The sequence below is a fragment of the Exophiala dermatitidis genome (assembly GCF_000230625.1).
Source record: "Exophiala dermatitidis NIH/UT8656 unplaced genomic scaffold supercont1.1, whole genome shotgun sequence".
NCBI classification, from domain to species: domain Eukaryota; kingdom Fungi; phylum Ascomycota; class Eurotiomycetes; order Chaetothyriales; family Herpotrichiellaceae; genus Exophiala; species Exophiala dermatitidis.
The window spans coordinates 3,398,149-3,412,413 of NW_008751646.1; the positions used below are offsets into that span (position 1 = coordinate 3,398,149).

The 14,265-nt window shown below is 53.7% G+C and overlaps 8 protein-coding genes across 8 annotated transcripts; 5 read left to right on the plus strand and 3 right to left on the minus strand.

Annotated features, from left to right (window-relative positions):
- Positions 1–2: 2 nt before the first annotated feature.
- On the minus strand, positions 3–1,307 carry HMPREF1120_01209 (uncharacterized protein). The gene has a single exon (XM_009155221.1). The coding sequence runs from the start codon at positions 1,108–1,110 to the stop codon at positions 370–372; it is 741 nt and encodes a 246-aa protein (XP_009153469.1). The 5' UTR covers positions 1,111–1,307; the 3' UTR covers positions 3–369.
- Positions 1,308–1,631: 324 nt separating this feature from the next.
- HMPREF1120_01210 (uncharacterized protein) lies at positions 1,632–2,147 on the plus strand (the record flags this gene model as incomplete). The annotated part of the gene is made up of 1 exon (XM_009155222.1): positions 1,632–2,147. One exon carries the CDS (start codon positions 1,632–1,634, stop codon positions 2,145–2,147), a length of 516 nt encoding a protein of 171 aa, XP_009153470.1.
- Positions 2,148–3,059: 912 nt separating this feature from the next.
- Positions 3,060–3,980, plus strand: HMPREF1120_01211 (uncharacterized protein; the record flags this gene model as incomplete). The annotated part of the gene is made up of 3 exons (XM_009155223.1): positions 3,060–3,235; positions 3,290–3,516; positions 3,580–3,980. The coding sequence occupies 3 exons, from the start codon at positions 3,060–3,062 to the stop codon at positions 3,978–3,980; spliced, it is 804 nt and encodes a 267-aa protein (XP_009153471.1).
- An 873-nt stretch (positions 3,981–4,853) lies between these two features.
- HMPREF1120_01212 (uncharacterized protein) lies at positions 4,854–6,151 on the plus strand (the record flags this gene model as incomplete). The annotated part of the gene is made up of 3 exons (XM_009155224.1): positions 4,854–4,952; positions 5,011–5,619; positions 5,711–6,151. The coding sequence occupies 3 exons, from the start codon at positions 4,854–4,856 to the stop codon at positions 6,149–6,151; spliced, it is 1,149 nt and encodes a 382-aa protein (XP_009153472.1).
- A 697-nt stretch (positions 6,152–6,848) lies between these two features.
- On the minus strand, positions 6,849–7,901 carry HMPREF1120_01213 (uncharacterized protein; the record flags this gene model as incomplete). Its single annotated transcript, XM_009155225.1, has 1 exon — positions 6,849–7,901. The coding sequence occupies one exon, from the start codon at positions 7,899–7,901 to the stop codon at positions 6,849–6,851; it is 1,053 nt and encodes a 350-aa protein (XP_009153473.1).
- A 679-nt stretch (positions 7,902–8,580) lies between these two features.
- Positions 8,581–9,954, plus strand: HMPREF1120_01214 (eukaryotic translation initiation factor 3 subunit L; the record flags this gene model as incomplete). Its single annotated transcript, XM_009155226.1, has 1 exon — positions 8,581–9,954. One exon carries the CDS (start codon positions 8,581–8,583, stop codon positions 9,952–9,954), a length of 1,374 nt encoding a protein of 457 aa, XP_009153474.1.
- A 56-nt stretch (positions 9,955–10,010) lies between these two features.
- HMPREF1120_01215 (uncharacterized protein) lies at positions 10,011–12,357 on the minus strand. Its single transcript, XM_009155227.1, has one exon. The coding sequence runs from the start codon at positions 12,089–12,091 to the stop codon at positions 10,424–10,426; it is 1,668 nt and encodes a 555-aa protein (XP_009153475.1). The 5' UTR covers positions 12,092–12,357; the 3' UTR covers positions 10,011–10,423.
- Positions 12,358–12,672: 315 nt separating this feature from the next.
- HMPREF1120_01216 (cytochrome c heme-lyase) lies at positions 12,673–13,886 on the plus strand (the record flags this gene model as incomplete). The annotated part of the gene is made up of 2 exons (XM_009155228.1): positions 12,673–12,771; positions 12,837–13,886. The coding sequence occupies 2 exons, from the start codon at positions 12,673–12,675 to the stop codon at positions 13,884–13,886; spliced, it is 1,149 nt and encodes a 382-aa protein (XP_009153476.1).
- Positions 13,887–14,265: the final 379 nt, after the last annotated feature.

Consider the following 14,265-nt stretch of genomic DNA (forward strand, 5'->3'; position numbering starts at 1 on the left):
TGCTGGTAGATAGTAGGCAGTCTCCCGTCTGTAAGGGATTGGATGGCAATTTTCATGTTGTTTTGTCCTGTTCTATTTTACAGTGCTGGTGCCCAGACGATCATGGTCTTGAGTTGACTTGCATCGAGGCTCAAAATAACGAGGATGACATTGTAATACTTCTCGACTCTACGTCTAGTACCGGTTCTGAATCCTCATACAACCCATAGACGCCATAATCGGTGCCTTGTAAGCCTTCAACGTGTAAGAGAATCTGAATACCAAAAAGACCCGTCCGTATCAACACAAAACGAAGAGTGGTCACTGACAATCCTCCTTCTGTGGAAGGAAAAGCTCTGTTTGTATGCTGTACAATACGTATATGGGATTTCACCAGCCCTGCTTCCTCATTCGACGGATCCTACCACACTCAGCAATGAAGCCCTCCAAAAACAATTTTCGCCATCGTTGCCGCCGGAGATCCTTTTTGTACTGTCCCCGCCGGACGTGGAACAGCTGCTTCCTCGCATCTTGGCGGACCTTGTTGTCCGCGCATTTCCGTTCCAAGATCCGGAATCCCTTGGACGCATCCCCGTTCAAGGCGTCGACGGTCCGGCCCAGCGTCGGTCTCAGCCGCAGAGAAATGGACGATGTCTCGTGCAGTTCCTGGCTGAGCTCATCAAGGATCTTGTTCTGGTCGAATCGGTCGCCCGCGCCTCCTCGTCCTCGGCCCATGATGTCTGTGAAGGATGATGCGCGGCCCCCGTCTTGTCTTCGCCCCATCAGGGCGTCCATCCGCTCGCTTACGGACTGGCCACCGCTTTTGACATCTTCTTTCGCTCGTAGGTCGCGGAGGAGGTCTTTGATCGATGGCCGCGCCGGGGCCGGTTTCGACGACGGCTGCTCGGACGAAGCTGATGCCGGCTGAGGACTGGGAGGAGAAGGGGTGTCATGTCGACCTTGGGAGGTGGAGAATTGCCGTGTATTTTGGATAAGTAGCGATTGACATTGACGCTGCTGGTGTTGCGACTGTGGTTGTTTTCGGGCTGTGCGGATGATGGTGCGCGTAGAGGACTGGGACAGAGACAGCACACAACGGGTGCATCTGTGCAGTGCGGGAGCGGAATCCATTGTGGGAGGTCAATTGAGCTGAGTTGGGCAGACAGCCCGCGGAAACCGCACCGACCCGAACAGGCCAAACAGGTAGTTACGGGCTGTTCTGATGGTTGATTAGGTAGCCGACGTAGTGGTGTCGACTCCAAGTGTGGAAGCGAAAGCCGTCTGGGGTTTTGTCAATGGATGAAGTGAAGTTGCAAGTTGCAGTCGATTAATTGAATTCAATTCTTGAGCTCCGCGACCAATCCGCCAATCAGAGACGCGCGAAGTCGACCTCAGCGGATACGTCTGGCTGCGAACACTCGACAGTACAATGGTCGTGTTCACCACTCCGCGAAGAAACTACAACACAATGGCACTTCATGTAAAGCATGTCCTGTGTACCTAGTTGTCTGCTTCTACCGCTTTGCGATTGATCGGTGGGCTAGATGCTTGGTCGCCCCGGCACAGGCTCTTTACCTCGCAACATTGGGGTATTATCACAGCGCAACCACGCTCTGCGACCTCGATCGTCCTCCACACGTGGAATTCGAAGAATGGCCACCGATTCAGCGCCGATCACTCTGTCCTCCTTGACTTTTGTCCATCCAAGCCAAGTGGCGCCGCTTCTTCTCGAGCCCTCGGAACGGTCCAAGGTCGCCGTCATTGACGTCCGGGATTCGGACCACATCGGTGGCAATATTACATCGAGCACCTGGGTCCCACTGCATCAGCTGGATGCCCGAATGCCCGAACTGGTGAGGACATTGAGAGACAAAGAAAAGGTCATTTTCCACTGTATGTTGAGTCAGCAGAGAGGACCCAAAGCGGCGTTGATGTATGCGAGAGCCAAACAGCGGGCTGAAGCCAAAGAGGCAGAGGAAGAGCAGAGAGCAGCCGCGGATCAGTCTGAAAATGGCGCCGGATCTGAAGATGCATCGGCAGTCACACCGAAGAACAAGTCGGTCACACAGCAGATTTGTGTCCTTGAAGGCGGCTTTGGCTCCTGGCAAGCACTCTATGGTGAGGATCCGCGGTTAACGGTCGATTACCAGCCAGATCTGTGGGTGTGATTCTGGGCTCCGGCAACATCCTCCTATTTCTCAAACCAATCATTGATTTGCCCAACGGCCAACACACTTCACCGGTGCTGGGACTACATCCATTCCCACAGGACCATGCCTGGCGTCAGTGTAAGGTTCCGTGGTTGCAATTCATGGATGGCGATGCTGCTTTCCTGGCCAGGAGATTTTGGCGTTGCCACCGCAAAATAGAATGCGCAACTCGGATGGCACTCTAGCTGAGCTATTGCTGGGCATATCTGCCGATGTGCAGAGTGCTAGGATTGACAGACAGAGGCATTTAGTGCACTCCTATGACTGGTGCCCGAAGGGTTCAATCACTCTATGGGGCGATGGCCACTTGACCAACCTTGCTTGGTATCTTCTCGGGTGCAGGTGACATGAGGCAGGCTGGGCAGATTAGACCAGCAAGGCACATTTAGCCAGACACTCTCCAGCGACCAGTGCCTACAAACGTCCTCCACCAAAAGTCGAAGACCAGGTATACACAACAGAAAATGCCATTGTACGACCGTTGCACAACTGTGCCAACAGCATGTCTTTGATGAATCATGTACATGTACAATACATAACGACCAATTCACATTCTTCTTGCACCTTTGTCTGCTGATCCAAGATGTCCCGTTTCCTTCACAGTGCTCCCTTCGGCGGAGCATCTAGACCTGGAGTTGACTGACAAGGCTGAGGGTTCAGGGAGTGACAGGGGTTCGGCTAACCTTCCATGAGATCATGTTATAGTTAGTGCATCCGATCTTCCAGTTCAACCTCGTACATGCTCGTTGTCATTCGATCACGTTCCAGGCTGCTTCTCTGCGACTACATATCTCTCACTCGCCCTGCAATAACCTGTAACAGACAAGAAAGAAACTTTAAAGCCTGTACGACACTGTACATTCATTCACAATGACCACAAACAAGAAGACATTTCCCATATGTGGCGTCACTTATGTGAGCCAGATCGAGCATGAATACTTGCACAGCAAGAAGCTTTCAGTGTGTGCAAACTGTTTAGCTTTGGGCTTTCAGAAATCTCTGAGGCGCTGTAATGGCTGCCAGTTGGTTGACTATTGTTCCAAGGAGTATGCCGTTTGTCCCTCACTGACTTGAAGAGTACCCGGACTGACCACATACAGTTGCCAGAAAACCCACTGGCCCAAACACAAACCGTTTTGCAATCTAGTGCAAGGGAAAGGATCCCCCGATGCATACTTATCCTCTAAGGACCATGATGAGGTGCTCAGGATCATCATCGATGCTTACCGCTTGAGAGTGGAGACCGACCATGAGTCGCGGGAGGAGGATCATGGAATATATTATCCCGGGAAACCCATCGACGGGTTAGTCTGGGCCAAAGGAGACGGTAGGCTCAACAGCACTTTTCATCAACCAGTGTCACCCCAAATTACTAACAGGACCCTCACAGCCATTGACGATTTCCAGCGTTTCCTCGATTTGATCGAAGGGACCGACATCTTGCCTAAATGGTGGAGGTTCGAGGACCGAATGGAATGCCTCCTCATGGCGATTGACAAAGAAAGCCCCGAGTCCATCTTCAAACCAATCAACCAAGCGGAACTTCCCACACGTTATGGCGGGGATACTTCCATTCGGGTGGCCTTGGCCATCATAGCTGAAATGGTGGTAGGTTATGATGGCAAAGGTCCTGCCAAAGACGATACCTGGTTCCAGGGTTTTCAGGAGTTCTTGGATCTCCATCCGGAGGAGAGAGCGCGTCTGATTAAGCCGAGTGTTGACATGGCGGAACAAATCATGAAGGAGCATGGCACCGATTTCCAACAAACACCAAATGCGGCTGACCAGTGAATGGTTGTACAAACAGTTCACATGGCCCGAGGTCCCCGGTGAGACCAAGGCCTTGGGTTATCTCATCGTGGTAGCCCGCAATGGTGAGTGATCGACACCTGTTATGAGACGTCTGGTACTGGATGTGCCAAAGGTCTTCTGTGGAATGAACCCGGAGTATCATCAGCCACTCTCTTCAGGCTCGCCGAGTGCTCTTGGCAGCCATGATGCGTTCCGGGTCTTTTCTGCTGTGGTAGCGATTTGCTCAATTCGAGAATTGTCTCTGGATCTATTGGTGGACGTACAGCGTTTGGAGGTCATCGAAAAATCCCGAAGAGGATGCATTGAGCACTAGGCTGAGCCGCTCGTCTGGTTGCTTGCTGACGAGTCCATGAATATGTTGCGAAGAAGGTTCTCTGATACCTCTATGGAGTTGAGTGCAGAACAAAGCAGTGACATGCTTGAGCAATGACAAGTCAGAGAAAGGGTGCTTCGACTTGGACCCAACAAAATTGAAATCATCACTATCGATTAATGGGAAAATTTGACCAGCTCCCTTGTCGAATATCCATATGTGCAGGCCACAGGAGTCTAACTTCTATTGCGGCGTCCTCCTGGCTGTCGGAGAAAACAAGCAACTTGTTTGCACTGTTGGCCCTTCTTCTGCCTTTCCAACTAGCGCTATCACCCCAACTGAAAGACCGGACAGTCATCCTGCTTGCGCTTCTTGTTGCACTTTTCCCACAACCTCGACCAAACTTGTCAGTCTCAGTCTACCCGCCTGAGCCACGCCAGTCAGGCCGTCGAAAGTCAGCATGGACAAGCTGCGTTCGTCGTCAGTCTCACAATACTCGCCTCGCGTACTATACTAACTTGTATCTCAACAGTTCCGATATGTCCAAGCCGGAAGCTGTCCTCCCCTGGCGACAGGGTGAGCTTCGACGTGGAGAGAGCGGCCTCGTGACAATTACGATGGCCGAGTACGAGTCGCTGGTGAGCTTCAACCCCTGAAGGTTATCTATCGTTCCTATGATACTAACGCGAGCCCCAGCTCCAATCCAAAAGAGACCTCCTCGTTGCTCGCCGAGCTCTGGCCAATGCCGGCATCGACGTTGGCTCATTGAGCCTCGGCGCCACCAACGACAACCAACCTGTCCCTGCTGCGTCGACAGCCTTGAGTCCCATGCGCCGATGGGCGTCAAGCCGCGTAGCGGCCAAGAAGCCAGCCGAGTGGCCTCCTGTCAAGAGGTCACGGATATGGGAGTGGAGGCAGCAGACAACAGAGCCCAATTCCGATGGCCCAGGAGTGTCCCGTGCGCCTACCATGAACCAAGACGAGGCCAAGCGGTCAGTTGGACCAGAAGGCAGCTTTAGGCCCAAGAAAGGGCCGAGTCCAAAGACGGCAGACGACCACGACGACAACGAAGAGGTGGATGAGCAGGGCGCGGCCGCCACCGAGAAGCGCTCGCTCCGATTGAGCGGGTTGGCGCCAGAGACGACGCTCCTTGACATCGTCAAGGCCATTCGCGGAGGTACCATCCTCCATATGAAGCTGGCCGCCGATGCCAATATGGCTCTCCTTTCCTTCGTCGAGCCGGCCGCTGCCGAGGCCCTCTTCGCCCGCGCCACGGCAAACAAGATCTTCATCAAGAACCGATTGGTATGTAGAATACCGTACCTACGGCTTGAACATTGGCTATTACATTATTTTGCGCGTTTGAGATGCTGACGAGAATGGGTAAATCTGCCAGATCGCGGCCAGCTGGGAACGACGCCAGAGAGAAATCAACAAGGGCACAGCATATCACATGGAGAACTCTGGCGCGACACGCAACCTGCTCATCCGGCGTGTTCGGCCGAACATGACGCCAGAAACAGTCAAGCTCGATCTCAAACACATCTACGGCCTAGAGATCATAGATATCTCCATGAGGGATGGCAACATCTATGTTTCTTTGAACAGCCTAGGTCTCGCTGTCACAGCCAAATGCTGTCTGCTTTCCCGTGTCGAGTATAGGATGTTGGCGATCGAGTATCAGCCAGATGAGTGCGCGCAGCCATGGTCTAGCATTACGGCTACCGACGCAACTGCCAGCAAGAAGACATCGGCGCAAACCAAACCAGCCGAAGCTGGGTTTCGCAACCGCTTCGACACGCTCGGTGATGGCATGTGGAGGTCGTCTCGTGCTTGATATCAACACAACTCGACGGGAGTGATTCGAGTCCAAGAAGAGCAGTCATGCCTGACGTTGATAAGAGGCAGTGTATGTAGCCAAAATTGCACTGGTGCTCTGCCCAGCTTGAGGAGGGAGGAACTTCTTGATTTGGCGAGTGTTTTGTTTGTCAAGGATAGAATAGACATCCAGAGGCAAAGTAACCAAGTGAGCTTCTGGGTTCAACGGCATCAAAGATCAGGAATAACAGAAATGGCAGCACCAAGATGAGGGGCAACAGCATCAAGAGAGGAGCAACGGCGAGGAATCTCACTTGAGACTCGTTTCAGACAGGATCACTTCAACACTAAATCGAGGTTTTAAATCAGCTTGTCGTTACCTTCGCTTTGCCCGCCCAAATGTAGTGACGGCTCATTGAATGCAGTATTACACTCCTTGTGCGTAGATTGTGACAACATCCCTATAGTGACAGATCATATGCCTAGTGTGGTCATTGCTGGCTACTTCTGGCAGTCATTGCACTTCTAGCGTGCCAATTGCTTTCGTAAATATACATAGCGAGAGTAATTGTTTCCTGATACCCAGTGGCCCCCAGGCTCTTCGCCCTAAAAGTTTGTCCCTTGTAGGAGGCAGGCCACCGCCGTGACAAACTTTTTGTAACCAATGCTTCCCCTGCTTAGCTAGTCATACATCCAAAACAGAAAATCCACCCGTCTCATTTCCCATGGCTATAGCCATAGTGCCAATCCTTCCTAGCTAGGTCTTCCCTGATCTTATAGTTTTCCTCAGCAACATCCACAGTCCTCATATAGACCTCGACGATTCTCATGCCCGGTTCTCCGTCGTCAAAACTGCCTTTGACCTTGCCCACCAGAGGGAGAACCACCTGGCTCAAGCCGGCGTAGCCTTCCTCCTTGGGGCCGCCCACGTTGCAGAAGATGATGGCGCAGGTATTCTCAAAGGAGCGGGTGATGACGGTCGAACTCAAAAACTGAATGTCCACGTCCGGCCCGTACTTTCGAGCCTCGTCGGTCAAGTCGTCGCGGGTCCAGAAGGTCGGGACGATAATCAACCTGGCGCCTTGTCGCACCAGGGCACGGAATGCCTCGGGGAACGCCAGATCCCAGCAGATCACGATCCCCACGGGGCCCAGGGGAGTCTCAATCACAGAGTGAGGATCGGGCGGGCCTTCGGCGGAGACCGGGCCTGAGGTGTGGTCGTGGTGAGAACTGGGGGGTGGTACTGGGGTTGGGTTTGCTGTCCCCGGCCTAGCTTTCCTGGAGGTTGCGGCCGGTCCAGATGTCAACACTGTCCGTTCAGGAATCCACAGGTTGGCTTTGGTGTAGCTCCCTAGAATCTCGCCCGTGTAGGCGATGAAGTAGGCAATGTTGTGCAGTGCCGGAGCAGGAGGTGAATGTGGTTGGTTGGTGTCTGCTGTCGTTGTTGATCCATTGTTGGTGGCACTATTGGGTAGAGGCGATGATTCAGGGTCAATAGTTACAATGGTGCCGGGGACAATGTTGATCTTCAGTTCTTTGGCAAGGGCCTGGTATTTCTCGACATATTGGTACGCGGTCTGCGCGAGCACGGCAAACTGGGGGTCTTCGGGAACCCAGCCTGTTAGGTGGTATTCGGGCAGTACGGCCAGAGATGCTCCCTGGGACGCCGCGTCGCGGATGTAGTTTGATGCGGCTGCGAAGTTATGCTCGGGGTCGAGGGGCTGGAGATGACGATGGGATGTTAGTAAGGACGTCGCACTATTGCACATGAAGGCTTAGGCGCCAGGAGAAAAGGGCGAGCATGGGCATAGATAGGGTGGTGACAATATAAACACGAAAGGGAGGTCTTTCCTTAGGGTGGAGCTGTATGAGAGCAACTTTGAACGTTTGGGAGAAGGACTCGTAGGACGTTGCCATAATATGTATATTTAAAAATATATGTTTTTAATGCAATATTGATAAGCTCCAGTTGTCAGCGAAAGGTGCTGTTGGCTAGTACACCAGGACAGATATATTCGGGTTAAATATAAGATGACCTAGTCTTCACTCGTGAATGTGGTGGAGGAGTATTGATCGATCAGAAAGGGCAATGAAGTAATTGTGATAGAGTGAGGAGAGGGGTTATCTTCAGCCTGAGGTGGTTAGCTGGGCAAGGCTGAACCGACGAGGCTGAGGGATTCCAGGTTGGTATCGCGCACTACGGTGGACCATGCCAAGCGGCCTCCAGGTGCAGCGCCAAGCCCACACCTTCACCCGCAGGCACGTGACGGTGCCGTGTTGAAAATGGTGGTCAAAGGAAACTTAGCCGGTGCGTGGGAGGAGAAGAACTTGGTGAGAGCCTGGCAACTCAATTGTATCAAACTCGAAGACGCCGCTCGCACGAAAGAATCCGCGTGGACCTTACCGTCGACTCTTTCCTCTCCTGTTTCCCCGCGGACTTCAATCATCATGGATGACCTTGTCGACGAAGAAGAGCTAGTGGCGGACTACCAGTTGGAACAGTCCAACTACGAGGAGGATGAAGGGATCCCGCTTGAGCGCGCAGAATCGGCCGGCGACATCAAGGCCCAGCTCGAGGCGGCTGCTCAACCGCTTGAGCACCAGGCATCGCTCGAAACCAAGTTCCAAAGCTACGACAACTACTGCAGTCTCTTCCACTACATCCTGAACTCGGACGGCCCGGTGGAGATCGAGCAGTCTTATTTTTTCGCATGGGACTTGATCGATGAGTTTGTGTACCAGTTCGAGTCGTTCTGCAGATATCGCAACCGGGTGGCACGGACTGCGCCGAATGAAGAGGAGGCACAAATCCTGCGGGAGAATCCGAACGTTTGGGGCTGCTACTCAGTCCTCAACGTGCTCTATTCGCTCATCCAACGGTCACAAATCAACGAGCAACTGGCCGCACAGAAGAGAGGCGAAGACCCTAACGCCGTCGCGGGCGAGTACGGCTCTCGACCCTTGTACCGCATGCTCGGCTACTTTTCCATCATCGGCCTGCTGCGTGTGCACTGTCTGCTCGGAGACTTCAGTCTTGCGCTCAAGACCCTGGACGACATTGAAATGAACAAGAAGGCCATGTTTGCCCGCGTCATGGCTGCCCACCTCAACACATACTACTACGTCGGTTTCTCGTACATGATGATGCGGCGCTACGCCGACGCGGTTCGCATGTTCAGCCATATCCTGGTCTACGTCTCGCGCACCAAGAACTTCCAAAAGGGGAACCAGGCCTTCGACGCCATTGCCAAAAAGACCGAGCAGATGTACGCCCTGATTGCCATCTGTGTGTCCTTTGCCCCCACCCGTCTGGACGACACCATCCACACCGCCCTACGGGAAAAGTATGGCGAGAAGTTCGCCCGTCTCCAGCGCGGCGGGGAAGAATCCCTGCCCGTGTACAAGGAGCTCTTCCAATCCGCCTGCCCCAAGTTCATCAACCCGACCCCTCCTGATTTTGACAATCCGTCGCTCAACATCGACCCCGTCGAGCACCACACCGACATCTTCATGGACGAAGTCAAGAACACCCTGTTCAACCCCACCGTCAAGTCCTACCTGAAGCTGTACACCACCATGGACCTCAAGAAGCTGTCCAGCTTCCTCGAGGTCGAGCCCGAGAAGTTGCGCAGCTGGCTGCTGGTCAACAAGCAGCGGAGCAGACAGATCCGCTGGTCTGAAGGTGGTCTGCTTGAGGGAGAGACCGTTAACAGCAGTGAACTCGACTATGCCATTGAGGGTGATTTGATCCACATCAGCGAGGCCAAGCAAGGTCGGAGATTGGTTGATTGGTATCTGCGGAATCTGGCCAGAGCTTACTAACTGTGTCAATCACCGGCGAGATGTGTGCAGAGACAATAAACGAATTGTGTTCAGCGGGGAATTGTAACAGTGCCAAAACGGACAGTGGAATTTGGCGCAACTCAGGCCAGGTCGGTTGAATGGCAGTGCTCTGACATTGCATCATGGGAAATTCTGAATGACTGTTTTAGAAGGGAAATGGTCTTTCAAATCCAGGCCAATCACTTGAAAAACACATTGCACGATAAGAGCACGATCACTGCGCATCGAGTATGAATGAAAGTTTTCAAGAATTGATACATTCATCTTAGCACGGCTTTTATGCCGCCTTCAAACCGCCGAAGTAGTAGTGCAGCTTTTCCTTCCGTGAACACAATATCAGGCATCTCCAAAGCCGTGGAAGAGCTCGTGTCAGAGCCAACGGTCCAAATCTAGTAGATCCAAGTCTGATCCGAACACAGCATAGAATCTAACATAGTACATCTTGGGATCAATCGTCCCGCATTTCATCTTGGTTATCGTCCTCCACATGCCCTTGTCCCTGCACGGCAGGATCGCCTGCGTTGACAGGCGGCGGCGGGGTGTTCCTATCATCGTCGCGGTCCTTATGTTCGACTCCATTCGTCGTGACATCTGCTTCCTCCCCATCTGCAACCTCGTGCATAGAAACATCCTGGGCGCCTTCGTGCAACTCGCCCTGCTCGTCTAGGATGGCTTGAGCACGCGCCTGCTCCTCCTCAGCCTCGCCCGCTCGCACAATCTCCTGGTATTCGTCGGCAAAAGAGTCATCGTACTCGCCGCGGAACTGGTACCGCGCCACCTTCTCGTTGGCTGCGGCTTCTCTGAACAGCACCATCAACTGGTCGGGGATGTTTGCCGCCGCCTCGTCCTCCGCTGCTTGGTGACGAGCTTGTTGGGCCTTGGTGAGGTTGGCTCGGTCGGCCTTCATACGCAACCGTTCAAGGATGGGGTAGTAGTAAGCCGCCGAACCTTGCTTGCGGAAGCGTGAATCAGGGGGTAATTGGTCGGCATCGACGAGTGACAATCCCATGACGCGACGAGGGTCGACGTGGTTCTGGCTGGATGTCTGATAGACGCGGACACGTTCGAAGGGCAGCCGCTGCGTTCCGTCTGCCGACTCCTCGAGAAGAGGGGCGTAGAGCTCGGGGTCATCCTTCTGGGGGTCCGAATCGTTGAAGATCTTGCGAATTCTCGGGGCCGCGTTGACTTGCTTCGGGACCAGAAGCGACCAAACGTAAGGCTCTGGGCCGGGATCTTCGTAAAGTTCCGGATTCTTATCGAATGCCGCCTTCTTGACTTTCCACTTGACCATTTCGGGGGCGTTTTCGGATGCCATCATCAGGCCCACGTCGACTCGGTCGTCTCTTCGACCATGGTACGGCGGTAGCGGGGGTTTCTCGAACTTCACGGCTTGCCAATTTCCAGCCATGTCGGTCATTGCATCTAAATCCGGTAGTATTGGGTAGAAGCCAACGGGTTTCAGGCGTGGATTGTCTGGATGAACCGGGTTTTTCCAAGCATCGCGTTCTTGCGGAGTGATAGGGTTGGCTTTGGCTTCAGGCGGGTTGAAAGGTACACTGTCGGGATAGGCAATGTCGAAGCCCTTTTGGATGTGTCTCTTGATGTTCGCCGGGTCGTCTCGAGCAATGGGCGGGGGCACCATTTTGTTGCTCTCGACAACCTTCCGCGACCGGGGCGTCGCGCGGACAAAGGGATCGTTGTTGTTCGATGCTCGCGCCATTTGCGACGCCGTCATGTACTGTGTCTTGCGCAGGAAAGAGACGTTGTTCTTAGCACCCGCACTCTTCAATTGCTCAACGGTCATCATGAGCGCGTGGTCGGCCGGATCGAGCACCGGTTGGATGTCAGGCGCCATGATTGCGCTCTCGTCACCCAGAAAGTATCCAGGGACGCCGACCATATCAATAGGCATTCCTCCTTCTCCATCGACCTCAATATTGGGCTCTTCGCGTTTTACCAGGCCAGACGCATAGCTCGTTGTAAGGTATTGGGATAAACCGCCAGTGTCTATGTTGAGCAGCTTCGGAGGCATGGGCGGAGGAGGCAGGTCATTTCGGTATCGTATCGACACTACCATGTCCTGCTTGAAGCCCTTTGCATCATTGGAGGTGGCCATCTTGGCCAACGGGGTGAGGCTGTACCGGCTTTCTTTTCGGCAGTCCTCCTCGCGGTTGTTGTGCAAGCGTACTCAAGGGCCGGATTGTGGAAACGTACACGCGCAGGACAGGACGACAGTGATGGTGAGGAGTTTCAATGACAAGTCAACCACATGTCGAAGTAAAGAGCCCCTGTACCCTTTGGAAGAAAACCTAACAGCTCGAGATCTCCGTACTTGAGTTCTGAAGGACTGCTGTCTGTGTCGCCGACCGAGTAGCCTGTCTCTCACTGCATATTCGAGGTGAAGTTGTCGCGCACTTTTGATAGAGGCTGGTCAAGGAAAGTTAAGCGAGAGCTCCCGAGACTGACTAAGCGGGTACTAGTTGCACGATAGTCGCCGGCTGAAGCGGAGCAAAAGTTGGTCGCCGCGAAGATGGAAGTTCATTCATGCTTTCATCCGTCATGTTCTCTCACCTTTCGAACTAAACCCGACATATTCTTCTACCAACCTCACCACCTTCTACCGGATCGTATACCTATAATTTCTCCAATCTCCTTGACCGGTAACTACTCTTCACATCTCACCCACTCGGCCTCAACATGGGTTGGTTCTGGGCGGACCAGCCGAAGCCAAATGCGCCACTTGCTGCGTCTCCCGTTGCGCCGCATCCCATGCCTCCCGCGGGGGCAGTGCCTCCTGTATGTACTCTTTCATGAATCTGGCGATTGTGTGCAAACGGGCTGCAGTGCTAACGACCATCTAGGCAGGATGTCCAATGCACAAACCAGATGGTGCAACAACCACATCGACACCATTCTTCACACGGCGAGATCAGTCGTCTTCTACATCATCCCCGGCACCATCATGTCCTGTAAAATCAAGTCCCAACAGTCCTCTCTTTAATTTACCCTCGTCACCGTCGTCAACGTCACAAAACACTGCAACTACTACCGACTCCCAAGCCTCCGAATCGTCACAACAACCACCCTCCCGAGCCTCGCTGACCCTTTCGAAATTAAACCCTCTAAACTACATGCCGTCCCTGTCCAACGCTCGACCGTCCGACTCTCCACAAGAGGTCTCATTATCGCTCGAGCGAGAAAAGTCATCCATCCCGCGCGGCGACTCCGATTCGACATGGGAATACCCGTCGCCGCAACAAATGTACAACGCCATGTTGCGCAAGGGATACACGGACACGCCCGCAGACGCCGTCGAGTCCATGGTGGCCGTGCACAATTTCCTGAACGAGGGGGCCTGGAAGGAAATCGAGGACTGGGAGCGGATTTTCAGCAAAGGCCTGCTCCACGGCTGGAAGATTTGCAGCCGCGGCGAACAGGCCATTGCGATGGAACGGGCCAAGCGCGAGTTCCTCGCCCAGCACAGGGAAGCGCTGGGCTTGTCGCCCGCAGATGTCGGGGAGGACGAGGACGAGAAGCCCAAGCTCGTGCGCTTCATGGGCCGTCCTGGCGAACCGACGCCCAAAGCTCGCATTCTCTCGGCCCTAGGATACGTGATGCCGGAAAAGTTCGGTGGCGAGCCGCCTTTTGACCGACACGATTGGTATGTCGCGCGGAAGATGCCCGACGGCTCCGTCAAGCAGGTCCGCTATGTCATCGACTACTATAGCGGCGGCGTCCAGGAGACCGGCGAGCCCGTGTTCTACTTGGACATCAGACCCGCCCTGGACACCCCGACGGCCGCTATTGAACGGGCAATGAGATGGGGCGGCGACATCTGGCACCGGGCAAGTGGCGGTGCCGCTAGGGAGGGAGCTGCACAGGCCAAGGTCTCTGAGAGAAAGACGAGCTGATGGCTGGTCTGATCAGATGATGGGGATGGGAATGACACGACGCCCAGGCGGTCTAGAGTGTTGGCATCCGTGTTGTTCTGAGGAGCGGCTTTGCTCCCGACTGTCTTATTTCTGTTACTTCCTACCCGGCTTGAATTCGGGAAGTCGGGGAATCAGGGATTGGTACAATTTCCAGGGTGTTGATGGTACACACTTTCTATGCCTCGACCGCAGATCTTGTTATCATGCTCCAGTCTCAGTCTCTCCTCCATGAGCAATGTCCCCGTGTATATTATATAGTTCGCGTTTATATGCCGGCCAGCAGCTTTAACGGTCATACTGCGATCTATTCACGTGCTGTACAATTGGAATGACTTTTTTAATTTACTTGACTCTTGAA

What these genes read in the sequence shown, in the direction of transcription:
- HMPREF1120_01209 (XM_009155221.1), bottom strand. Translation starts at nt 1,110, where the DNA reads ATGGATTCCGCTCCCGCACTGCACAGATGCACCCGTTGTGTGCTGTCT.
- HMPREF1120_01215 (XM_009155227.1), bottom strand. Translation starts at nt 12,091, where the DNA reads ATGGCCACCTCCAATGATGCAAAGGGCTTCAAGCAGGACATGGTAGTG.